Raw genomic sequence first — 25,798 nt, forward strand, 5'->3', positions numbered from 1 at the left:
GGGATATGGTCTGAATTCCCAGGGACAAGTGGCTTTAAAACAGCCGCACGACCCCCAGACCTGCCAAATTACCAGGCTGGATTTCCTCTGGAGCAGCTCTCTGCCCCAGGATTAGGAGAGAGCATCTCCCTTATCATTTTGCACATGCTGTACCATCTGTCCTAAATCTCCCTTTGTAGGGCTGTGCATTCCAAATGCTGTTTCTTCCTTGGGAGATAACAGACGTGGCTGAAGAATTTTGTTAGGTAGGGCTGGGGTGCTATTTATGGTGTAAGTTTTTTTAGTCCTGCAGCCAGAACCCTCCCTGGTTTTCTCCACCCAGACACTGAGAAAATATTTAATTTTGTAGATCTGTTAAAGTTTTAGGTCTGGGAAATACAAAGTTTTAGGCTGTGTGTGCTGCTCAAAGCAAGTGAATATAAAATAATTAAATTCAGGCATTACAAGGACACAAGAGATGCCTTTAATCTTTTATTGTACATTATAAAATGTTTATTGCTCTGTCTGTATCAGAGGTGGTGACCTCTCCTTCTTGGTGATGGAAGAATCTGTTCAGGCAAAGGATCCTGGAGCCACCTTTGGGGTTGGCCTGCCTGGAAGCAGGAACATCTTCAGGAGAACTTCCCGGTGCCTTTTTCCCAAACCAGCTCTTTGGGAAAAGCTGGTGGCAGGGGAAGAGGAGAGGTGGCAGCTCCTCACTGCCAGGCTGTTCCTGCTCAGGAGCTCCCACCCAGGCTTCTCCAAAGCTTCCTCAGGCCAGCCTCTGTTGGCTTTTGATGGAACAATTCGGATCCTACCTCATCCCCTAAGTGCATGTGGAGTGGTCTTGTGGAGGAGTTAAATAAACACAGATACCCCATGGCACACTACAAAGAATAAATCTTTTCCATGTCATGGTCCTGCATCTCCCAGCTTTCCAGAGCACCAGCAATCCCCAGGGATCCTGTCAGCTTACAAACATCCAGCACTTGTTAAGAGAGAGGAGAAGCTCAGCCCTTTCCCCCTCCATCCTCATCCCTTTTTGGGAAGGGCTGTCTCCAGCAGACTCCTGCCATTCCAGGAGAAGCAGCCCTTCCCACACAGAAACTTTACTAAAAGAAGCATTTTAAGAACTTAAGCCCTCAAAAAAAGGCCCCTCAGGCCAGAGCCTTCCACAATAAACAGCTCCTGCCCCTGGAGACCTTGCATAGCAACCAGTATCATCAGGTATTTTGTCTTTTTCTGGTTTTTTTGTTTTTTTTTTTTTTTTTTGCTGACTGGCTACATTTTTATGGACCTTTTATCCCATTGGTGGTGGAGTCAGGCCCATCTGAAAATACCACAAAGGAAATGGTTGAAATTATCCTGGAAGCTAAAGAACAGCTTCTGGTGTTTCCCCTCATGTTGGTCTGTGCCTCAGTGTTCCCCGACTTGGCTGAGGTGAAGAGCACCAGTGTGAGAGAGGAGAGACAGCAGCAGTGGAGAATGTGCTGCAGCCCAGCTGGAGATCAGCCAGGGAAGTTCTCCTGGTGGAAATGGAAACCGGGGGATGCCTTTTTCCTTTGAAAAACCCACCTGCAGGACGTGGTACACGACACACATCGATGGACGAAGCGAGGCCCGAGCGCGCTGCAGCCAAAATTTGGCTTCTCGGTGGTGTTTGCCATGAGCTTCCCTCCATTCCTGCTCAGAGAGGGATGTGCCTGATGCCTGGGAGTACTGCCAGGGATGGAGTGACAGTGAGAAAGACACAACAGAACCTTGTGCATTCCCAAAAACCAGGAAAACTGTCCCAGAAGATGGAGCGTGAGCGTGGGAGACGTTGCTCCAATCTGATTCACAGATCACTCCAGCATCACTGATTCTTCTCCATCTTCTTTGTTTGGGTGTCAGGGTTTGGTTTGTTGGTTTTGTTTTTTTTTTGTTTTTGCAGGATTTCCTTTCCTGGCCAGATGCTTTGCAGAAACACGGATGAGGAGGTGGATGCCAGCGAGTGACAATCACGAGGTCTTGTTTTGCAAATCGCTCCGACAATGTTTCACCTCCCCAGTCATCACGGCTCAGAGGCAGAGTGAGAGTGAGGCATGGAGTCCATCTCTCAGGTGTCAGGCTGTCATGCTTCGATGATGTTCACTGAGGGCTTGTTTTTTGGAAACTGGGAGAGGAAACAAAGGAAAAAAAAAACCGGATGTGTAGAAGGGAAAAATCACATCAGAGCTCAGTGCAGTCTGCAGGTTGTGTTTTGTGAAAATTCTCCTTCCCACACCTTCATGGTGATGAGAAAGGTTTGAGGTTTTAGGCTTGTGGGGCTCATCGCTGCTTCTGAACCATCAAAACCCAGTGAACTATTTAAAATAATGAATAAATATGGCGGGAACGTGAACAGAAACACGAGGAAGTTACATTAATTGAAAAAAGTTGGGATAAATGAAAGGCTTGACCTATTTACACTTTGCCATTGTGTTACCATCGTTGCTCCTGCTGATTAACTCTCCAGTTAATTACAGCAGCAGTGTCCTCTTTGCCACGTGCTGCTGTGGGAGGACCCGAGGAACTCGGTTTGTTTTTTTTCCTCCAGAGACGCTCAGATCATCCAGAAACGTGGCTCGAAGTCTGATTTCTGGCGGCCACGCAGGATCCCGGAGGTGGGAGCGAAGCGCTGCCGTCCTGATCAGCAGAGCCGTGGGTGTGGAGGGTGTTCCCTGCGGGGGGAGGATTTCGAACAGAGCTTTTTTGGGCTGATTTAGCACAAATCGGGCACTCACCTTGCTCCGCAGGAGGCCCCCGCCCTGGTGCTCGGGTGTGCTGTTCTCCGAGGCGCTCTTGGCTTTCTCCTTGCTGTTGTTGGGCTCGTTATCTTTGATGATATCGTATTGTCTGCAGAACAGGGCGATCACCCCTGCCGGGAGAGAGCATCACCATCACACCCAGCAGCTCGGCAGCCTGCAGAGATCACAGATCCCTCTGGCCCGCCTCGGCAGCGTTCCCAGTTCCTCCCAGACCGCGGCCAGGCTGCCCTCTGGCTCTTCCCTTCCCTCAATTCCATGCTAAACTAGTTAGACAGGACGACAGAAGATTAATTCGATTCCAGCCTCCCTGTTATGAAGTGTTTTAAGCTCTGCATTTGGACCTCGACCAACACCAACCCCGTGGTTCAGTGAGCACTGGAGCTGCGGGAATTTCTGCCTGGTGAAAATGTGTCCTCTGCTCCTTGTCCTCTGCTCCTTGTCCTCTGTTCCTTGTCCTCCCTGTCCTCTCCTCCCTGTCCTCTGTTCCTTGTCCTCTCCTCCTTGTCCTCTGCTCCTTGTCCTCTATTCCCTGTCTTCTGCTCCTTGTCCTCTGCTCCTTGTCCTCCCTGTCCTCTCCTCCCTGTCCTCAGGACCCGGACCTGGCAGAGGAGAGGTTCTGAACCCTCCAGCACCTGCAAATGGGCACCAGCACAAGCTGCAAGTGGAAATTTCCTCCCCCACAGCCCCAGGCACGTGGAGAGGGAAGCAGGGGCAGCCCTGGCACGGAAGATGACTGCAAATGTCTGTCTGAGAAGCTTTTATGTGATGTTTCCATCAAATAACCTCTCTGCCTGCACATTCCAGACACGTAGGTGAAGTGGATCCAGGCAGATGCTGCTTTTCCCTCCTTGAAAAAAATCTTCCTTAATAGCAAAATATATTTAAATCTTCCAGCATCCTGCTCTATAAAACCAGCGTGGCAGTTGCCCCCAGGCTTTACTGATAAACATAGTGGCCCAAATTCTTTCTTTGGGAATGTGGGTAAGTGGCTGATTCCAGGAGAAAAGGCGTTAACATCTGCCACAGCCATTCCTGGTGTGATTTCCTTGGGTAAAACTGACACACAAAGAAGAAAAATGCCATGAAAAATTCCAGGAACACAAGAGCTGGGTCTTGGCTCAGTCCAGAGCTCTGGGAATGGACTGGTTCCATTTGGATTTTCCCAAATATTGTCACACAGGACAGGTGAAAAGCTGGAAGGAGGTGTTTGTGTATTGAGACTTTTTAAAGAACCCATTTGATGTAGAGAGATTCTCCCCACACCCCTTTTGCTTTTTAAATGTAAGCAATTTGTCTGGAAGGGAAATTGTGGGATTAGCAAATTCTTTGTTCCCAGCTGATCCCAGTCTCAGATTATTCTACAGCAGGAGATGAATCAGTTGTTCAGTCACCCCATGTAATTATTCATGATTATTTTCCCTGGCAGGGCATTGAAACTGGGATGTGCACAACTAAAACATGGCATAAATGCTGAAAAAATAATGGCCTAGAGGTTCTGGAAATCTTCTGAGTTCATTTCGATTTTCATGTGATTGTTTGCTTTAGGAATAATTGCTGTCCAGTTTCTGGAGATGCAAATCAGGGGGAACAAAATATTATTATACATGGATCTGATGCAGTGTCACCTGGATTCCTGCATCCCTTTCTGTGATGGGGAAATTTCTGTGGAAAAGTTATAAATATAAAAATATATTAAATATAAATATATAAATAAATTTACATCTAAAGGATAGAACTATACAAATATCTACAATAATATAAAAGACATTAAATATAAATATAAATATAAATATAAATATAAATATAAATATAAATATAAATATAAATATAAATATAAATATAAATATAAATAGTGAGTGTGGAGATCAGGACTCTAAATCTCTATTTTGCCTGAGCATTGGAGTCTTATAATATCCAGAAAATTACTGCAACCTCTAATATCTGAAGGATTCAAGGCATATCCTGTTGGATATTTGGATTCCTGGAAATGTTCCAGGACAGGGCTTGGAGCAACCTGCTCGGGTGGAAGGTTGGGTGGAACAAAATGATCTTTATGTCCCTTCCAACCCAAACCATTCCATGATTCTGTGGTTGAGAGCATCATAATCAGGGCAGTCTGGAAAAAATGAGATTACAGGATTAGCCATAGGGAATTGCTTCCATCAAATCCATTTTCTGCTTCCTGGTGGACCCAACTCGAGCTGCAAAACCCAACTTGAGGTGCCCTTACAGTGAAAACTCTGGGTTTTTTTTTGGGAGGAAGGGTTTCTTCCAAGGTTCCATGTGCAGCCAGGCATTCCTGAGGATGGATATCCTGTGGATATTAAATTTGACAGGAATTGGGACTGACCTGCCCACATGAACAACACCACAACAATGATGAGAACTTCCCCCGCTCGCAGCTGTTGGTTTTTCTTCGCCATCTCCTTCATTGTCACCTCATCTGCACAAGGGCAAAGAGACACCGTGAGACCCCAAGGCCAGCTCAGAGCCTGGCTTAGGAGTGCTGACAGAGTCCTGACACTCCTCAGGGCACTTGGATTGGGATTTAGGAAGGAATTTTTCCCTGTGAGAGAGGCTGGAATGGATTTCCCAGAGAAGCTGTGGCTGCTCCATCCCTGGAAGTGTCCAAGGCCAGCTTGGATGGGGCTTGGAGCACTCTGGGATAGTGGAAATGTCCCTGCTCATGGCATAGGATGAGCTTCATGTCCCTTCCAACCCAAACCAGGCTGGGATTCCAGGATTCATCCTGTGACACCCTGAGGGGACAGGGCAGTGTTATCTGTCCCCATGGCTGCTCTCTCTGCTGTCCCTGTCCCTGTTAGTGCCATCTGCACCTGTCCCAAAGCCTGGCATGCTCCAGCAGCTCCAGCTCAGGAGTGTGGAGAGCCTGGCAGGATATTTTTCAGCAGAGCTCTGGGATTCAGAAAGGAGCAGAGCCTTTTTGCAGGGCATAATTCGCCTCCTTGGCTTCAAAGCATTAAGGAGATTACAGTTCAGGCCCCCAGGAAAGGAGCAGTGCTCCTCTTAGTGCTTCCAGATAAACAGCAATTCAGGATTTACAGCCTCCAAATCAGTTTAATAAAGAGAGTCAAGGACTCACATCCTCAGAACCACGGCCAAAAGCCCTGGAACAGGCTGGGCCCTCAGCAGGCAGGGGGGGACCTGGGTGTCCCCACAGCCCTGCACTGCCAGGCCCTCCTTGGAGCTGACAGAAAACCCTCAAGAGCCTGGTTTGGCTAAAGAGGAGCAAGTGAAGGAGTTGCCAGTGAGGAAGTGCCTGATTTTCCCCCTGGAGATACGGAAAACCCAGCTGGATCTGATCCTGCACAACCTGCTCTGCTTGACCCTGCCTGGGTGAGGTCCCTTCCAAGCTCATCTCTCTGTGATTTGGCAGAAATATTGAAAATGTAAGAAAAGTGGGAGCCTCTGGGTATTTTTTTCCCTGAAACCCAAGCACAGGAGGTGCTGTGAATCCCACAAGTGCCCTGTGAGCACAGTGGGATTCCACATGAGTTCACAGGCTGGCCAGGAATTCCCCCTGGCATTCTCCACTTGTAGGGAGCAGCACACAGAGCTGCAAACTTCCTCTTCCTCACTTTGTTAGATCTCATCTGAGATGGGAGAAGGAGCAGCCACCTCCAGCAGCACCTCCCTGGCACCTTGTGCTCCCTCAGCCCATCCTGAGAGGACACTCAGCCCCATGAGTGTTTATCTCACAGCGTTTATGTATTTATCACCTATTTATTCTCCCAGCTCCTCTCAGCACACAGGATCCTGGTTCCTCTCTGCAGAGCCCTGTGTCCCAGGGGCCACATAGGAACTCACCCACACTTGCCTTTATTTTTAGAGGCTAGTTTCTCAGCTTCCCTGGGGGTCTTGAAGAGGACTGGCTCACTGGCAGGGCTCTGGCCTTGGATGCTGATGGACTGGACATGCACAATGTACTCAGTGTCCTCCTCTAGGTCCCAGAGGGCACAGGAGCGGGTGGTGGTGTTCACCTCCTGGATGAAGCGCAGCATCCGCACGTCCTTCTTCTGGAAGCCGAGAGAGGAGAGCACAGAGTGGTGGAGAGGCTTCTCCACGTGCATTTGTTGTCACCTAAGGCCACTGATTCCTGCCCTGCCCACCAGCGTGGATGTGGAGGAACCGTCAGGATCTTTCCCTCTCTGCAGCCACTGCTGCAAAGGGGATGGGGGAGCCAAATCCCCTCCGGGACCACGAGGGACAGGACCTGAAGGAATGGGCTTAAACTGCAGCAAGAGGATTTGGGAACCAAGGGCACCTGGGGGGAGATGGACATGGCTGGAACTGGGTCATTCTAGGCACGGTACCTGCTGGGAAATTGCAAATCCAATGACAACTTCATCTTCCAGGACATCCCAAGTGACCACGGCCGAGTTGGCTTTCAGGTGTTTGACTGTGACATTGACTGGAGCCGAAGGGCTGTCTGCAAGGAGGGAGAGCAGAGCCTTTACAGGGACAGGACACACAGCAAGGGCAAGGAGAGGAGTGGGAAAGGACCTTCTCCAGGATCTGCTTTGGATTTGTGACCTGGAAATTGCAGGCACCCCAGGTCTCAATTCCAGTGTGGAGCTAGGAGATGTCAGCTGAGAATAAGAGTTACATTCAACACGGGTTCCAACGGATAGAGGGGAAATTTAAGTTAAATATAGGGAAGAAATCCTTCCCTGGGAGGGTGGTGGAGGTTGCCCAGAGCAGCTGTGGCTGCCTCTGGATCCCTGGAAGTGTCCAAGGCCAGGTTGGAGCAACCTGGGAGAGCGCAAAGTGTCCCTGCCCATGGGACTTCCAACCCAAACCATTCCATGACTCCATGTGTGAAATACCCAACCCTTGGGAGGAATTTGTTGACCACCACAGCCAAGCCCTGAGCAGCTCATTCATGCCATCCTCCCCAGCCACATTTTTGCCTGTCACAGTCTGACAGTGACAGCTGGGAGGAAATTCCAGCTCTGCCATGGACGTGTGCACTCAGAATGCTTTGAGGAGCATTCTGGAGGTTTGAAACACAGGAGTGAAATAACTGTGAGAGTTTATTTTGTTTTTCCCTGGCAGAAAATGGTTCCTTACAATGTTTTGTGGCTGATGTCAGAGCACATCCAGCGAGCATCCACTTGGAGCTGCCAGGACCTGGTGGATCCTGCAATGTGGAAAGGGCAGGCCAGGAGAGCAGGAGCCTGAGGCTCTGTGTTTATTCCCAGTTCCAGAGCACAGCTGAATTTCCAGTAGAATCCCCCAGGAGGAGAGCTGAGCTCCTGCACAACCTCCCCAGGAGCCTCTTCCCAAGGGAGCTGCCCACTCCAAAGCCCTCCCTGGCATCTCAAGGGAAGGTTTTGGCACAGCTCTTCCAGCTGGACTCTGTTCCCACTCTGGTGAGATTTAATTCACAATCTTCAGCTTTGCTCTGAACCCAAAGCAATGAATGCTCTGAGTAGCCCCAGGAGGTCAGTAAGGTAGGGAAGAGTAATTTTATTCCAATTTTTATGAGAAATGAATACTTTTATTTCATGATAACCACCCCTTTGTGGCTGGTACAGGTCACCAGTACAAGAGGGGTGGACCTGTGCCCATCTCCAGTGACACTTGTTGGATTTATGGTCATTCCCAGCCGCCTGGATGGAGCTGAAAATACTCAAGCTGTAGTGTCAGTGTCTGACATCACTCCTGGTGAATGCTCCCCCTGGGAACAGAGGAGCCCAGAATTCCCCAGCTGAAGGTCACTTGGCACAGTGATCCCTCGTTCCTTTCACAGCCAGCAGGTAGAGCCTTAGGAATAAAATGTCTGGAGAAGCCATTCGAGCCAGACTGATTCTCAGTAAACAAAAAAAAAAAGTCACTGAATGGCTGAATTCACACAAATTTAGGACTGATTCTCAGTAAGAAAAAAAGTCACTGAATGGCTGAATTCACACAAATTTAGGACTTTAGGAGGAGCAGCAAGTCTGTGATTCCACAGAGGGATGTCATTCCTCTCTGGACTAACAATGGAGTCGGTGTCGACCCGAAGCATTCTCATCTCTGCCCTCATGGAATGAGGCAGAATTCCCCAGCCTTCCTCTTGGAGGATGGGATCCCTCACCCTCCTCACCCTCCCTGCAGCAGCAGTGCCAATGACAAGCTGAGGAAGGAGACAAATCATCCTCCCCGTCCTGGAATAAAAGTCCCTTCCAAAGCCGGCTGTGACACGAGGAAGGGACGTGGGTCTGCAGCTCTTCACCTTCCCCCGTGACTGAAGCAACAAAAGTCGAGTCTAATTTTAGGAAGGGGCGGTCAGCAGACAGGAATGTGCACGGGGAAGGTCTGTGAGTCATGCCTGATGAATTTGCTGGAACATACGGAGGACATGACGGAGTTGAGGGATGGGAGACAAAACATTCTCCAGCTGCAGCCAAGCACTCGGCCCTTCCCGGCTGCAGAGCTCAGTCCCGCCCTGGTTGTCTTCCCTGGGTATTTTTAGGAGCTAAATTTTAATTTTTTTTTTTTTTTAGGAGCTACCACTGATTTAGCCAGCTTCAGTTGGAGGAGGGCTTTGAAAAGAGATGAATTAACCCCGCAGGAACAGAGAGCAGAGATCACGGGAAAAAAAAAAAAAAAGCCGGGAAAAGGGAACAGCACTCGGAGTGTTCAGGTCCCCTTTGAAATTTGTGACCTTGAGGGAGGCACAGCATAAAAAGTGTCCGAGTTTCCTGATGGCATAAGATGTGGGGGAGTTGGGAGGACCTTGAAGAGCTGGAGGAGAGCAAAAAACTCTCCTGGGAAGAGGTGGGAGAGGGTGGAGAGCTGTGAGGCAGGAGGGAAACACTCGGCAAAGCTGAAAGCCAGAGCTCCAAGCCTCCAAAACTGGAATCTGGATGGAGGTGAGGGAGAATCCCCCTGGAGTGGGTGGTCAGGAACATTCTAGAACCTTTCCTTGTAGGAGTACCTGAGAGAGGGATGGGGTAGTGAAGGCAGCAGCTCTAAAATCCAGGAATCCAGGACAGCAGATCCCAATGTGCCTTCCCTTGCACTGCCACACCCAAATCAGTGGTGTCAAACCAGCATAAAAACACTAAAAAGAGAATTAAACCGTGTTTGACAGAAATACAAACCCAGGAAAATGAATTTCCTGCTCCCAGAGCTGCGGGGATAATTTGGAACCAAAATTTTCATCCATGAGGTTGCTTTTCTCCCTGTTCCCAAGAGATGAAATGATGAGATCACGACTTCCTAAGACCTAAAACACTGTTCCAAGATATTCCACAGGACTTTTGGCTCCCTGGCCCTGTTGCAGCTCTTTGTCAGTGCCAGCCTGGCTGAGATCAGGTGGAAAAGGTGCAATTCCTGTAATTTCCCAGCTGGCTGCAGGGGGTCAGCAGCTCAGGCAGGGCCTCGAGGTGCCAAATCCAAATTTTTGTTTCCTTCTAGAGTCATGTGCAACTCCTGGAAACTTTGCTTCTGTGCCTGTGGCAGCCAGGAAAGCTGCTGGTGTTCTGGGAGTGGGCACAGGGGGTGGGAATGCTGCAGGGATAGCGGGGAATGGGTTGTGGATCAAGGTTTTTATTTTTGTGCCTGTTTATTCCAGAGCTGCTGAGGGCGGCACATTCCTTGTCTGCTCCATTAGGGAATGGTGCAGGATTCCTGGTTTAGCACTTTAACTTCATTCCAGTGCAGGATGCTGGAGCAAATCCCACCCTCCAAACTGACAGAGGATATTTACCCAAATTTAGATTGAAAAAAAAAAAAAAATTCTCATTTTCATGTCAGCAGAAAATCACCCCACCCCTCATTAAGGGAAACCCTGATGACTTCAGCTGAAATCCAGACTTTTAAACATGAATAGCAGCTTAAAAACAGAGGGTTTCTAAAATCCCATCTGGTTTCCTTCCCACAGAGTCAGGAATCTCTCATCCCCCAGGCCCTTGTATCCCAGCCCTCCCCGATTCCGCCGCACCTGGGGCGCCTTTGGCAGGAGCAGGTCGGAGCCTCCGCTGTGCACCAAGAAATCCTGAGCCCTGGAGATGATCCTTCATCCCTTCCCCGTGCTCAGAACCCCTCCCAGCCTTCCATTAAATGTTTTCCTCGTTATTGTTGGACTTTAATTGGAGAGAGGGGAACACGGCTCACGCTTTGCAGCTCATGCTGGGCACAAGTGGCACGAGGAAGAGGAGCCCCCCCCTGCTTCCCTGCGAGCTGGATTCCTCATGGGAGCTCTGGCATGGATGGGAGGGGTGGGAAAAAGAGCAGGGGAAAAGTTTTGTTCCATCCCACTGCTGCTGTCACCTGGGAATGGGGAAGATGCTGAATACTGGGGTGTCCAAACCTTGGGGTGTCTGGGAGGATCAGGGAGGTACCCAGGCCAAAGCAGCATCACTGAAGGAAAGAAGGAACCTGTGGGGATGTCACACCCTTGGGGTCACCTCAGGCCAGCCAAGTCCAGAATTCCACAGGTCTGGAATAAAGTGTATTTCTGCATTTATCTCCCCAGCCAAGGGGTGCCCAAAACCCCCTGAATTCACCTCTCCCGTGGAGCTGCTTGGAATTGCATCCTTGCCGAGGCTGTGCTGTATTCCCAGCGTTTCCCAACTCACTCAGCTCCTCTCCCAAGCAGCTCCTTCCCTGCTGGGAAGGGCTTGAGCTGCCTCAGAGCCCCAGGGCCATGGTCCGGTGAGCTGAGGCTCTGGAGCAGCTCATTCCCTGCTTTCCTGCAGCAAGCAATGAATCCCAGCCTTAATTCCCAGCATCTCTTGATTTCTGCACCACAACCTTCCCTGGAGATGCAGGAGGTGAAAGGACACGACCTGGAAGGAGCATCCCTAAAATCCACGTGCTGTTTTCTGCCCTTTCCCTGGGTGTGGATTCACACAGAGCTGCTTTTGCTGCTTTCTCTGTGCTCTCCCAGCATGGATCCCATCCGTGGCTGTAATTGCTTGTGGGTTTTATGGGCTGTGTGGGAAGGGCTGGCACATTGCTCAGCATTCCCAAGGGTTTTGATGAAGGGAGCCCCAGGGGGATGTGTGGGATCATTGCTGCTCCCAGCCCCACGGGAAGCAGAGCTGTTTGCTAAGATCCAGAGATTTCAAAGAGCAGAGAGGCCAACTGGTGGCTCTTTAGCTGGGAAAGAGGCAATTATTCCCTGCTGACCATTCACTTCCCTATAAAAATGGGATATTAATAGGCCCCCAGCCCCCTCCTGCCCACCCCTTGGCTCTGTGGCTGATTCCCCAGGGAGCAGCTGCCCAAACGTGCTGGAAATGCTGCCAGGAGTGTGGAGCCTTTCCAGGGAGCGCAGAGACTGTGGCCAGCCAACCACTGGGAGTTCCTTGGGGCTGCAGGATGGAATATTTCTACCCTGCAGAGTCCCAGAGACAGGCAGGATTCTCTCAGGTCTCCCCAGTGCCACAGTTTGAGTTTAAATGCTTCCAGCTCAGAGCAGAGTCATTCCCATCATGGCATTTTTAATCCAGGATCTAAATATCCACGGAGAACTGGGTCCCACAGGCTTTTCTAGCTCCTCTTATCCCACACCTCTGTAGTATCAGAGCAATCAGAGGGGGTGAGGAAGCCTGGGGATTTCCTGGACAGTGCTGGATGCTGACACCAGACCTTTCCCAGGATTGTGCTGCCAGTTCCTGGCCCAGCTCTGCTCCTGGATCCCACTTTGAAGGTTTGCAGCTTCATTGCTCAACACATTCCTGCTTTTAACTGAATTATACTTGATCCAGGCCCTAATTGAGCCTTTGGGCACTTCATAAACCAGCAAGAGTTTGTTTAGCAGTGAGCATCCAAAGGGTGAGGATGAATCCAGGAGCAGCAACGTGCATGGCACTGCAAGCACATCTCTCTGGGAGGAATCTCCCTTTCCCACAAGCAGAATCCCAGCAGGAAACAGCATTTGGAAGAGGATGGCTCAACCTTGGCCGCCTCTCACAGCACCAGCCCTGCTGAGAGCCTGACACAGGGTGAGAAACCTCCCCATGCCAATTAAATCCCTCCCACGCCGAGCACAGCAATCAATAAAGCTCTCACACCATCCCCAGCCAGGCAGGAACCTCCCCGGCCTCTGGGATGGAGGGAGAGGCTGCAATGGGCTGCATTGTTGCTTCCAGATTGCTGAGACACCTTTTGCTGCTCTCCTGAGCCTGCTGAGCTTGTTGCTCACCCTGATCCACGGCTGATCCCAGCTCCCTGGGGAGCACATCCAGCTTGGGCAGCGCCTGGAGCCAGATTGGTGCCTTTGCTGTGCTCTCCTTCCCCCCACAGGGCTGGGGGGCTGCCTGGGGAGGGGGTGAGGCTGCTTGGAAGTGGCTCAGGGGGTGAGGACACGCTTCAGAACCCAGCTAGGGGGGTTTGGTGAGGTGGGGCAGCTGTGAAGGGGCTCCTCAAACCAGAGCTCGTCCTGGTCCCAAGGGCTGGCCCAGGGCTGTGCTGGCAGGGGAGGTTTTACCTGAGCTGTGTCACCTCTGCTCTCCAGCTGACAAAAATAAACCTGACCTGAGCTGCTCCACGGGCTGGCACCTCCCAGTGAGGCTGTTTGCAAGGCACAGGGGCTGTGGCCTATTTTGGGGTCTGCCATCATCACCCCCCTGCTCTTTGCGCCCTCAGCAGTGCCCCGAGCCCAGCCCAGCTCCCCTCTCTTCGTTAGCTCAGCCTAATGAGGAGGGGACAAAATTAAATCCTATTCCTGACTTGCCAACCATCCTGAGTGTTTCCTCAGGGACCTTCTGGAGCAGGGGGAGCGATGGGAGGGCATCACCCACCCGGCTGGGATTTGGGGTTGCCAAGGGGCATTGGTGTGAAGATTATTTCTCAGCCACCTCATGCTCCTGCTCCTGCTTCCCCTCCTCACTCACCTTGGCATCACCTTGGCAAAAAATGGTCCTGCCTGGCCAAAATCCCTGAATTCAGAGCAGGGCCTGTGCTCGGTGCCACTCACCAGCCCTTGCCCTGGCATTGCCAGGGGGGAATTTGCACCAGTCCCTCCTGGGCATGGCAGCTTTAATCTCTCATGACAGGAATTATTTTAAACCCACTCACACAAGCTCTGGGTGCAAAGGGGACAGACCCTGGAGCCTCCATCCCTGCCTGGGACTGATTTCCTCCCCATGGGCTTTTCCAGTGACTCTGGGCTCGTGTGCCTTGGGTGGCCTGGTGGCCACATCATCAGCAGGGCTGGGGACACGGAGCTGTCATGGTGGTGACGCTGCCACTACCTCTGTGTGACCTTGGGAAAATCACTCTGTGCCCTCATCCCTGGGAAACGGGGACAGCACAAACCCTCTGCCTCACCTGGTGCAGGGAGAGCCCATCAGGACCCTTGGCACGGGTGACACAGGAGCAGGAGGCGGTGGGGGTGCATGGCAGCACCCCAAAGTGACACAGCTCACTGGGGACATGGCACAGACACCTCCCAGCCCAGGCAGGAGCAGGGGGAGGTTTTGGGCAGGGACACAACTCCCTGTCTACTCTGGGGTGCTGGGTGAGGTGATCCAAGGATAAGGAAGAGCAGGGAAGTGGCCCCGTTGACAGAAACCCCGAGTGCTGTCACAACTGCAGACGCCTCCATTGTGTTTTCCACGGTGTTTTCCTCATCCCTCCCTCCCTTTGGGAAGGTTTCATTAATCTCCCCAGATCTGGCAGTTGTGAAACAGCAACTTCAGGAGTCAGTGCCTGGCCAAGGACGGGTGGCAGAGCTGAAGGCATCCAGGGCTTGCTGCAGCCCTGTGTGTGACCCCAAATGGAACTCCAGCAACTTCCAGGGATGGCTGGAGGGGAGGAATCTCCACTCCCCGGAGCTCTGCATCCCTAATAATCACCCCCAGCCTCCTGGAATGCGAGATACCCTGGCAATCAGCAGGCTGCAAATCAAAGCAGCTGTTCCACCAACATCTTGCAGCCAGCAAAGCAGCCAGCCCTCAGCTGCTTGGGGCTGGGGAGCTCCCCCAGCACTGCCCACTTGACACCCACACAGGGGCTCCTGGGGCCAGTGAAGGCAAGAATGGACTCGAGTCCATCCTGGTAGCTCCAAAATTAGCTCCAGCTCAAGGGACCACTGCCTTCACCAAAGATCCCCACTCCAGGTGAGCTGCTCAGCTCGGAGGGGCCTGGCTTTTGTGGCTGGGATGTGCAGTGCCCCCGGAGAGGTGCTTCCTCTGGGGCCACCGGGGTTCCTCTGGGACCACCCGGGCTCCTCTGGTGCTTCCCCAGCGTTCACAGAGCTCCCAGCAGAGCCCGGCTGGGCCCTGGACAGCCGGGAAGGGACATGGACAGAGCAAACCCGGCTTTGCCCCCTCCGCTCCGGTTCAGCCCCGTGACACCAACCAGAGCCGCTGCTCAGGTGCCCCAAACCTCCCCCTGCCCCTCTCCCTCCTCGTTTCCTCTCCCTCTCCCCTTTCCCACACCTCGGTTCCCGGGGATGCCGCGAGCTCCCGAGCCCGGTGCCGGGGGCTGCGTGTCCCAAATCGCCGCCTCTCCCGCACCCAAATCCCGCCAAAGTCCCCCCAAACTCCGGCCCCTCCGCGCAGCCCTGCCCGCTCCCTCCGCTGCCCCCGGGGGTCTCTCCTGGCACCGAACCCGCTCCCCACGGCTCCGGCAGCCGCTCCCGGGGCCCGGCCGCCCGTACCTGCCTCCACCGGGCGCAGACCGGCGTAGCTGAAGCAGAGCAGGAGCGCGGCGCCGGTGCAGCCGAGGAAGGGCTCCATCCCCCGCGGCCGCTCGGGGCCGGGCCGGGCCGGGCCGGGCCCCGCCGGCGGCGCGTCCTGCGGGCTCGGCGGAGCCGTTCAGCACCGCGGAGAGCGCCGGGGCCGCCGGTACCGCCGGTGCCGCCCGGTGCGGCGCGGCTCGGCTCGGCTGGGCTCCGCTCCGCCCGGCTCGCCTCGGCTTGGCTCGGTTCGGTACGGCACGGTACGGGTCGGTACGGTTCGGTACGGCTGGGCTCGACCGGGAGGCGGCCCCGCCGAGCCCCGGCTCCGCCCGCTGCAGCGCCGGGCAGCCCCGCTCCGGTCCCTCCCCCGGCCCCGGGGGCGGCGGGACGGGGGCGGCTCGGGCCCCCCGCCCAGCACGGCCCCGCTCGCTGCCTCAGTTTCCCCGTCCCGCCCCCGCCGGGGTCCCGGCACAGCCGTTTCCCCGTCCCCTCGGACACCGGGGGTCCCATCCCGGCCGGGAGCAGCCCTGGGGGCACAGCGGAGGGGACCTGGCACCCCCGGGGTGTCACACAGCCCTGCGGGGCAGCGGGCGCTGGGTTCCGGGGGAAGAGGATCCGAGGAGCCTCTGCAATCAGCCGTGCCTCCAGGGCAATTCAGCGGCACCCTCTGATTGATGCTGGCGATGGGAACAGAATCCAAGTCCCAGCTCAGCTGCCAAATCCTGCGACACTGGAGGGGGGCCCTGCTGTGACCCCCCCCGACCAGCAATGGGGTGTCCTGGCCCTGGGTGGCTCCGGGCACGGGTGGCACCTTCCAGCACCCAGGGACAGCCCTGAGTGGGGCACCCACCCGTGCTGAGGGTGGGCAGTGCTGGCTGTGTGTCCCTCACTGTCTGTCTGTCTGTCCCAGGTGTCCATCTGCCACCTGCCCGCGTGTGCTGGGGACTCCCAGGAGCATCACTGGTGTCCCATATTTTTGGCAATCCTGGTCCCTATGGTTTGGTTTACGGCCTGGTGGTTTTTCCCTGCTCTGGATGGAGAGGGGGGTGAAACAGGAGTGGGGGGGCTCTGGCAGCCCCTGCCACCCTCCCCTTGCCACCCTCCCCTTGCCACCCTCCCTCTGGCCATGCACGGACACAGTGAGAGCCCCCCCGCCCCAGCTGAGGAGTCCCCAAAGATCCTTCCTGGACAAGGGAGAGCCAAAATCCTCTGCCAGAGCCAGGGGACAGCCAGGGGACAGCCCTGTCCTGCCAAAGCTGTGCCACTCCAGCTCTTCCCCAGCCTGGGTGATGACGATTCCAGCACGGTGTCTGTGCCTCAGCCCCTGCTGCATCCAGGGAAATGCCTGTGGTGCCTCCCTTTCATCCCTGCCTGGCAGCAGATTTAAAATTTCATCAATTCAGCGCTGGAGAAGGTGCAGGGGAGGAGCAGGAGCCCCAGGATGGACAGGGTGGGGTTCAGCCCCTCGCTGGAACTGCCTGAACTGAGCTTGGGGGACCCCAAATCCAGCCTGGGCTGGAAGGAGCAGGATTTGGGCATTTTCCTGGGGCTGGAAGGAGCAGGATTTGGGCACAGCCATGCAGGGATTACTGGGCTGGAAGGAGCAGGATTTGGGCACAGCCATGCAGGGAGGTGGCTCCAGGCCAGGCTGCTGCGTCCCCTGGGCCTTCCTTCCCCAGAACACGAGGCTGGGCAGGAGACGCTGCCGGCCTCAGGCTGCTGGTGGTGCCTCCTCCATGGGCTGCACACCTGGAGCAGCACCACAACCCTGAGTTCTGCTACCAGTGATGCCAGAACAGCTCCAGGAAGGCAAAGCTGAGGTGCCAGCAGCAGCAGCAGCAGCTTCCCCGTTCCGCAGAGGGAATTCCAGGTCCCCCAGCAGTGAGATGCAGGGATTGGCACAGAAACTCGAGGATTCCCTGCCTGCCTGGACCCCATCCTGGGCCAAGGCTGAGCCCCACATGTGGGACAGGGAGTGTTTTGCCCCAGTGGCTCCTGGCAGATGTGACAAGGCTGGTCCCTGTCATCCCACTGCCTCCCAGGCTCCCACAGGAGGGTTTTGGATGTGTCCTGGTATTTTTCCAGAGGCTGAACACAGCTAGCACCACAACGCCTTGGCTTTTTCCTTTCCCCCTTTCCAAATAACGGAGGAACATCGCTCTATTCCATCCCCACGACATCTGCCACGCCCAGCCGCTGCCCTGGGATGTCACCACCGTGCTCATGTCCCCTCTGGGGGCTCAGGCCCCGGGTTCCCCGGGACAGCCCACGCTGTGTTTGTCCTTTCCCTGTCCCCTCTCCTTTCCCACCACCTGCCAAAGCTTTTCGGGGCGTCCTGGTCCCTCTGGGCTCCCTCTGAGCCTCCGTCACCTCCCCAGCCCATCACTATTCAAGTCACACGACGCCCGTCACGCGTCCCCCCGTCTGCCAATTAAGTCGCAGCTCTAATTACGCACTCAGGCTCCGCAGACGCTCCAGACGGACACCTGGGAGCCGCCAGCTGTCCCACCCCTCACAGCCAGCCCTCCTCACCGCGCCGGGCTCTGCTGGGGCCGAGCACCGAGCCCGCAGCCCGGGGACACCAAAAAAATTGTCCCTAAATCGGTGTCGTGGCCCTTGGGAGGGGCTTTCCGTGCAGCCCACCGGGGAAATGGGGGTGGGTGTCCCCCAAAAGGGACAGTCCCAGCTCTGGGGGGATGTGGTGGCACAGAGGGGTGCACTGGGGGGGGGCAGGGGGTTCAGAAGAAGCGGGGGGTGCGGGGGGTACAGGGGGTTCTGGGGGTTCAGGAAGTGCAGAAAGTGCGGGGTTCAGGGGGTACAGGAGGTGCAGGGAATGAGGGGTACAGGAGGTGCAGGAGGTTCAGGGGGTTCAGGGGGTGCAGGATAAAGGGGGCTCAGGGGGTTCAGGAGGTGCAGGATACAGAGGGTTCAGGAGGTGCAGGGGTTTCAGGGGGTTCAGGGCGTTCGGGGGGCTCAGGAGGTGCAGGATACAGAGGGTTCAGGGGGTTCAGGGAGTTCAGGAGGTGCAGGATATGGGGGGTTCAGGGGGTTTAGGGGGTTCAGGGGGTGCGGGGGCCTCAGGAGGTGCAGGATAAAGGGGTTTCAGGGGGTTCAGGGAGTTCGGGGGGCTCTGAAGGTGCAGGATACAGGGGTTTCAGGGGGTTCAGGGGGTTCAGGGGGTTCGGGGGCCTCAGGAGGTGCGGGCAGCGCGGGCAGCCCCCGCATGCCGGCGCTGCCGAAAGCCGCTGCTGCCATCTGCCGACACCGCGCCGGCCCCGCGGGGCGCAGGGAGGGGATGGGGGGCACAGCCGGGACCCCCCAACATCCCCCGGCACCCCCGGCACGGGATCCGCACCCCGGCCCCGCTGTGTCCCGCGGGTTCCGCCGCAGGGGCTGCGGACAGGAGGGCACAGGAGGGCACAGGAGGGGACAGGAGGGCACAGGAGGGCACAGGAGGGCACAGGGGTGTCCCCGCTCGGAGCCCCCCGGATCGGGGACCCCCGGCCGAGCCCCCCGGCCCCGCTGTCCCGGCTGCCGCTGCCCCGCCGCGTCCCCGGGGGTCCCTCGGTCACCCCATGGGAAGGGACGAGAAGCCACGAGAGGGAGCCCGGGGCCCGCGCGTGGCCGCTGCGCTGGGGACAGCGGTGGCGCTGGCGGTGGCGGTGGCGCTGGCGGTGGCGTTTAACCCCTGCGTTCCTTTTGGCGGGGGGACAAGGGACCAGTCTGGGTGCAGAGCCCTCCCAGTGTCGCCCATTCCTGCGCGATGGGACCGTGCCCTTGCCAGGGTGGCAGTGCCACCTCCGCACCCTCAGTCCCCAGGGTGGGACACACAGGGACGAGCTGCAGCCCCCAGGCAGCCCCGGGCATGGCCTGACCCCCCAGCAGGGCCCAAACTGGGGGAACTGGGGACAGGGACAGGACTGTGCCCAAAGTGCCCCAAAACGCCGGGCACAGCAGTGACACTGAGGGCACGTGGCCAGGTGCCACACAGTGTCCCCAGGAGCCCCGACCTTGGCTGGCAGGGAGAGAGGAGTGGGACGTGCTGCAGGGTGGCACCATGGGGACACGGGGACATGGGGGACATGGGGACATGGGGATACAGGGGACATGGGGACACGGGGGATATGGGGACACAGGGACATGGGGACATGGGAGATATGGGGACATGGGGACACAGGGATACAGGGGACACGGGAACATGGGGGACACGGGGGAAATGGGGACATGGGGACATGGGGACACAGGGGCACGGGGACATGGGGATACAGGGACATGGGGGACATGGGGGATATGGGGACACAGGGGGCATGGAGACATGGGGACACAGGGTCATGGGGACAGAGGGACACAGGGACACAGAGGGACACAGAGATGGGGACACGGGGTATACAGAGACACGAGGACATGGGGGACATGGGGATACAGGGGACGCGGGGAAATGGGGACACAGGAACAAGGAGATATGGGGGACACAAGGACACAGGAACACGGGGGACACGGGGACACGGGATGGAGCCGCTCCGTTATGAAATGTTATGAAACGTCCAGGTTTAGCGAGAGAGTGGCTCCTGATCCCGATGAGATGGGGCATCACAAAGGGCTTTGTATTCCAGGAAGCCTATTAGAGGTTTAAATTATACAAATGGGCTTTTTCCCAAAGATCCTCATTATCTCGGTATTTGCTCTTAATCCCCGGCTCTTCCCGCAGCCCCTGCCCCACCCTGCCCCGCTTACCTTCCCCGTGTGTCACAGGACAGGGCCAGGCCCTGGGGACAGGGACACACTCCTGGGCCCGTGGGGAGGGGTCTGTAGGGTATTTGGGGCACCCTGGTTGTGCTCACTGATACAACGAGGGGCTGAGCCCCTCCTGCTGTGCCCCGTCCCGGTTTGTCCCAGTACCCCAGAAGGTTTTAGGGACGGTGTCTGTCGTGTGCTGAGCACCAAACGCCCCTGGACACACCCGGGCTCCTTCAGTGCCACCCAGGCCCTGTGGGCACCCACGAGGACGCTCCCGTGGGCACTGGGGGGTGATGAGGGCGGTGAGGCTGATGCTGGACCCCAAATCCCCGAGCTCTGAGCGCCCTGAGCATCACCGAGCCCCATCAGCTTGGGGACCACAGCCAGGGCCGGGCCGAGGCCACCACGCACTGCCCTGGGCACACAGAGCTGTGTGGGAGCCCTGAACCCCGTCCTGGGGCACGGGGACACCGCGGGGTCCCCTTCCCGGCATGTCCCTTCCCGGGATGTCCCCTCTCGGGATCCCCTTCCCAGGATGTCCCTTCCCGGGGTGTCCCTTCCCAGGATGTCCCTTCCCGCCGTGTCCCCTCCCTGCAGCCCCACCCAGCTCTGCCGCAGCGAAGCCTCGGGGGCTTCACGGCTGCCATGGCAACGCAGGAAATTCCCACCGAAATCCCTGCAAGGAGGAGGAAAAACCGAGAGGAAAACCCCGGGCAGGCACGGGCAGCACCCCAGTGTGTCCCCAGCAGCTTTGGGACAATGGGGACAATGCCACGGTGGCACCTGTGGCTGTTTCAGCCTCTCCTGGCGGCACCTCCGGGCCAGCAGGACCAGCCCTGGCACCCCCAGGGCACCACGAGCTGCTGCCCATCCCCGTGCAGGGGGGGCTGAGGGGGCTCCAGCCAGAAACCCACAAAATTTTGGGGTGGAGGGGGTGGGAGCCGGGCAGGATGAGCCGCCCCCCGTGCCAGGGACCCCATAAATCCCTGGGGGTTGGTGTCCCCTTCTGTGCCCCCCTCCTGGGCATTATCCTCCCTGTCCCTCCTGCAATCCCTTCCAGCTCGGGGATTATTTGGGTTTAGGGTCGGGTTGGAGTCGGAAATGGGATGTTTGCAAATCAGCCTGCGTCACTTGTGCCTCTGCCACTCATGCCCAGGGGGATTAAAATAGATATGAAGATTATCAGAGGGGGGCTGGCACCCCCACCTTGGGGGCCCCACTCTCCCCCAGCCAGGCCTGGCACTGCTGCCTGTGGGGTGCTCAGCTCCAGCCCCCCAGGATGTCACAAACATCTCCCTTCTCCTCACCTTTCTGCTCACACCCCATCCCACCCCCTCCCCAAATCTCTTTCTATGACAGGAGAGCAGAAATCACCACTGCAGCACGTCCCCTCCCCTGTTCCTGTGTTCCCAGCACAATCCCGTTCCCAAAATGCTGCACTGGGCTGGATCCCACTGCCCAAACCCCAAACCTGGAGCACAGGGAGAGTTCCCAGTGCCTAAATCCCTGCCTGGAGCTCAGTGCTGGATCCCAGTGCCCAAACCCCAAACCTGGAGCTCAGGGCTGGATCCCAGTGCCCAAACCTGGAGCTCAGGGAGGGTTCCCAGTGCCCAAACCCCAAACCTGGAGCTCAGGGCTGGATCCCAGTGCCCAAATCCCCCACCTGGAGCTCAGGGAGGGTTCCCAGTGCCCAAACCTGGAGCTCAGGGAGGATTCCCAGGTTCCTGAGTGGGAATTTTTCATTCCTGTGCTGTGTCAGGTCCCTGTGCTCCTCGGGGCCTGGGCTGCTCCTGTTCTCCATCTCTCTTTGGTCCAGAGCTGCTCACTGGTGTTCCATAGCAGACCTCAGGGGTTTGGGTGCTGTGCCAGGACTGCTCCCTGTCTCCTGCCCTGGCTTTGAGGCCTGGAGGTGCCAGGAGGTGCCCAAAGCCCCTCAGCCTCACTGACCATGGCCTGGTTTGGGTTGGAAACTCACCCAGTGCCGCAACCAAAACCCGAGGGCTGGGAGGGTCAGCCACAGTTTTTTAATGCCCAGGAGATTTTGGGGTGAATTAACCCCGTGTTGGCTCCTTCCCCCCAGCTCCCCATGGTGGAGCAGCCACCCCAGCACGTCCCTGCTCCCCCATGGGGCCCTGGCTTTAATCCCTTGATGCATTTTTGTTTGTGTAATTCCAAGGAGAGTGGCTCCTGCTCCCATCTGCCCCTGCCATCTGCTGCCCAGGGCTCTGCAGAGGAGGGAGCTGCTCCTGGGAACCCAGCTGGGAGTGGCAGCTCCTCATGGGCAGCATCTGTCCCCACTGCAGCCCTTTCCCTGGCTCCCAAAGCCACTTTGCTCCTTGCTGGACTCACTGAGGATGCTTTGCTGCTCTCACCTGAGTCCTGGGGACAGCCAGCCCAAAATGTCCCTTTCTAGTCCAAAAATGTCCCTTTCTAGTCCCAAAAAGCCTGGCCTGGCACCTTCTGGGGCCAGTGGAGACAGCGTGTCCCAGTGCTCCCAGTGCCCTCCCGGTTCTCCCAGTGCTCCCAGTCCCCCAAGATTTCTCAGCGTTCCCAGTGCCCAAAGACCTTCCAGTGCTCCCAGTGCTCTGAGCCTTCCCATTCCCCAAGACCTTCCAGTTCTCACAGTGCTCCCAGTGCCTGAAAACCTCCCGGTGTTCCCAGTGCTCCCAGTATTCCCAGTGTTCTCAGTGCCCAAAAACCTCCCAGCGTCCTCACTGTTCCCAGTGCCTGAAAACCATCCAGTATTCCCAGTATTCCCAGTGTTCCCAGTGCTCCCAGTGATGCTGCCGGTGGTGCCCCCTGTGCCGGTGCCCCCCCGCCCCTCGGCTCCCCCAGGCTGCGGGGAGGGGTCACAGACCCCGGGCATTGGGGGTGGGGGTCGTGGCAGCCCCGGGGGGACAAAACCGGGGACCCCTGAGTGGGGGGGGACACGCAGACCCCTCCTCGGGCTGCTGGAGCTGTGGGGGGGGGGAATGGAGAGACCCTGTGGGGTCCCAGCCCCCCATAACTGGGGGGTCCTGGCTGCTCCTCCTGGGAGTCCGGTTTGCCCCGAGACCCGAAGGAATTTTTGGGGAATTTGGGGGTGCTGGGGTCTCTCCCTCCTCTGGATAGGGCAGCTCTCGGCACTGAAGCCTCCACTGCACCCCGGGCACCCCTGGATGGTGGCAGCGGGTCAGGGTCACCACGGAGTCCCCAGGGTGGGTGCTGGACACGGTCCCTGTGAGCTGATCCGGGCTGGGGACACAGAGCCCCGAGCAGGTCCCAGCCACCCCCAGCCCTTCCTGGGGCTCCAGAGCCCGCCGGAGGCGCCAAATATTAACGGAGAGAGCGGAGGAGCTGAAAATAACCCAGCTCCGAGGGATCTGACCCAGATCCGGCCATCCCAAAGCTGGGCCGGACCCAGAACCGCAGGCACGGCTCTGTCCCCTCCTCGGGCGCCGCCTGATCCCACCTATATATCACCTATCTATTATGCAAATGAGCTCTAAGGGATAATTACGCAAACAGGAGGGGGCTGGCGCTGCCTGGAGCTCCCCGGGGCCGGCCCCGAGCGCTCAGAGCGGCCGGCGGGGATGGAGGCGGCAGCATCGGCGTCCGGCCGGGTGTCCGGGGGCTGCCAGCGAGCTCTGCCCCGTCCCTGTCCCCTCCTGTAGCGCACAGGGACCCCCCGAGCCCGGCCAGGCCCCTGTCCCCGCAGCGCTGTCCCCTGTCCCAGCGCGATGGGGAAGCAGAACAGCAAACTCCGCCCGGAGATGCTCCAGGACCTGCGGGAAAACACGGAGTTCTCCGACCTGGAGCTGCAGGGCTGGTACAAGGGGTTCCTGAAGGACTGTCCCTCGGGCATGCTGGACGTGGAGGAGTTCAAGAAGATCTACGCCAACTTCTTCCCCTACGGCGACGCCTCCAAGTTCGCCGAGCACGTTTTCCGCACCTTCGACACCAACGGCGACGGCACCATCGACTTCAGGGAGTTCATCATCGCCCTGAGCGTCACCTCCCGCGGCAAGCTCGAGCAGAAGCTCATGTGGGCCTTCAGCATGTACGACCTGGACGGCAACGGCTACATCAGCCGGGAGGAGATGCTGGAGATCGTGCAGGTACCGGCCGGGCTGTCCCGCCCTGCCCTGCCCTGCCCTGCCCTGCCCTGCCCTGCCCCGCCGCGGCTCCCGGAGGGCGGCTGGGCTGGGGATTTCTCCCCGCGGAACGCCCCGGGCAGGGTTTTGCAGCGGCAGGGATGAAGCTGTTGCTGCCTTGCAGCTGTGGGTGCAGGGGTTGTTTCATCCTGGAGCATCCCGAGTCCTTCCCTGCCTGGATGTCCCTTTGTCACCTCATCCCGGGGCTCTCCCCTGCTCCCAGGGCGGGCACTTGTCCCCCTGCACGCCTGGCGGTGTTGGCAAACGGGCAGGAGATGCTCTCCTTGCCCTGATCCCAACCTGGTGATTCTCAGGGCCATCCCAGTGGCCAAATCCTGCCTGCAGGAGCAGCTCCTGGGAGCTGAAGCCCTGATCCCATGGGAAGGGTGATAAACACCAGCCCCACGCCCAGGAAAACAAAGCCCAGAGCTCTTTCTCTGTCCCAGGTGGGCAAAGCCAGGACCCCACCCTGACCCCCTGTCCTTCCCCCAGGCCATCTACAAAATGGTCTCCTCTGTCATGAACATGCCTGAAGACGAATCCACCCCGGAGAAAAGGACGGACAAAATCTTCCGACAGATGGACACTAATAACGATGGTAAATGAGAGGAGCTGCAGGGGATTAGGGAAAGGTCTCATGGCTAAATCCAGGGCTATCAGGAGGAGCTGATTAAATGGCTCATGTCCGAGGGGTGCTGGGTGCTCCCCCCGGGTGGGGAGGGGTCCGTGGGCTGCTCTGGGTGGTCTCTGGTGCCGGGAGGTGCCTGAGCTGTGTCCCCTTCCCCACAGGGAAGCTCTCGCTGGAGGAGTTCATCAGAGGGGCCAAGAGCGACCCGTCCATCGTGCGCCTGCTGCAGTGCGACCCCAGCGGGGCCATGCAGTTCTGAGCCCCCCAGAGCCGCCCCTGCCACCCCCCACCCTGCTGATGGTCGCTGTCCCTCGCCCAGTCCCCGCTGTGCCCCGGCAGCCCCTGTGGGATGAGAGATGGAGCCTGGCTGGTATTGGGGTGAGGGGGCCTGGGGGTCAGTCCCCATCCCTGGGGGTCCTGCACTGGTTTCACTGGTGGGAGGGTGGAGGCAGGGTGTGCCCTGAGTGAGGACAGAGCCCCCAGCACTGGGGCTGGGAGCAGGGACAGCCCAGCCTGGTGGGACAGGTGTGGGGACAAAGCCCCCGTGGCTGGGGGTCCCCAGCACCCAGCCCCACATGGAGACCCCACCATGGGCAGGGCTGGTTCAGCCCCTTCCCCACAGGGTGGGCTGCAGAGGGGCTGAGCCAGACTTCTGGGCTTTAATACCTGCAGAATAAAGTTTGTGTCAGTGCAGTCCGTGCTGGGAAAGGGGACACGGAGCCCCTGGGGAAAGTTCAGCCCTGCAGGCTCTGGATCCAGCCCAGTTCCATCCCTCCCTGCAGCCCCAGGCCACGGGATGGGCTCCTGTTCCAGGGGATGTGTCCACACATCCTGGGAGGCAGCTGAGTCCTGTCCTGGGGCTGTGCTGGTGCTGGAATGGGGCAGGAACAGC

The 25,798-nt window shown here is 57.3% G+C and overlaps 2 protein-coding genes across 2 annotated transcripts; one reads left to right on the plus strand and one right to left on the minus strand.

Annotated features, from left to right (window-relative positions):
* Window positions 1-440: 440 nt before the first annotated feature.
* FNDC5 (fibronectin type III domain containing 5) lies at window positions 441-15,761 on the minus strand. The gene is made up of 6 exons (XM_036397144.2): window positions 15,388-15,761; window positions 7,103-7,218; window positions 6,607-6,805; window positions 5,119-5,211; window positions 2,745-2,878; window positions 441-2,134 (listed from the first exon to the last, which is right to left on the minus strand). Exons 1-6 carry the CDS (start codon window positions 15,464-15,466, stop codon window positions 2,093-2,095), a joined length of 663 nt encoding a protein of 220 aa, XP_036253037.1. The 5' UTR covers window positions 15,467-15,761; the 3' UTR covers window positions 441-2,092.
* Window positions 15,762-23,864: 8,103 nt separating this feature from the next.
* Window positions 23,865-25,637, plus strand: HPCA (hippocalcin). The gene is made up of 3 exons (XM_036397130.2): window positions 23,865-24,242; window positions 24,771-24,876; window positions 25,068-25,637. Exons 1-3 carry the CDS (start codon window positions 23,865-23,867, stop codon window positions 25,163-25,165), a joined length of 582 nt encoding a protein of 193 aa, XP_036253023.1. The 3' UTR covers window positions 25,166-25,637.
* Window positions 25,638-25,798: the final 161 nt, after the last annotated feature.

Source organism: Molothrus ater, chromosome 24 (assembly GCF_012460135.2).
Source record: "Molothrus ater isolate BHLD 08-10-18 breed brown headed cowbird chromosome 24, BPBGC_Mater_1.1, whole genome shotgun sequence".
In the NCBI taxonomy this organism is placed as follows: domain Eukaryota; kingdom Metazoa; phylum Chordata; class Aves; order Passeriformes; family Icteridae; genus Molothrus; species Molothrus ater.

Bases quoted from the DNA above. Each gene is read 5' to 3' on its own strand.
- HPCA (XM_036397130.2), top strand. From the start codon at position 23,865: ATGGGGAAGCAGAACAGCAAACTCCGCCCGGAGATGCTCCAGGACCTG. The intron at 24,243-24,770 runs GTACCGGCCGGG...TCCTTCCCCCAG, and splicing joins AGATGCTGGAGATCGTGCAG to GCCATCTACAAAATGGTCTC. The intron at 24,877-25,067 runs GTAAATGAGAGG...CCTTCCCCACAG, and splicing joins GATGGACACTAATAACGATG to GGAAGCTCTCGCTGGAGGAG.
- FNDC5 (XM_036397144.2), bottom strand. From the start codon at position 15,466: ATGGAGCCCTTCCTCGGCTGCACCGGCGCCGCGCTCCTGCTCTGCTTC. The intron at 7,219-15,387 runs GTACGGGCGGCC...CCCTCCTTGCAG, and splicing joins TCTGCGCCCGGTGGAGGCAG to ACAGCCCTTCGGCTCCAGTC. The intron at 5,212-6,606 runs GCAAGTGTGGGT...GCCCTTGTGCAG, and splicing joins ACTAGCCTCTAAAAATAAAG to ATGAGGTGACAATGAAGGAG.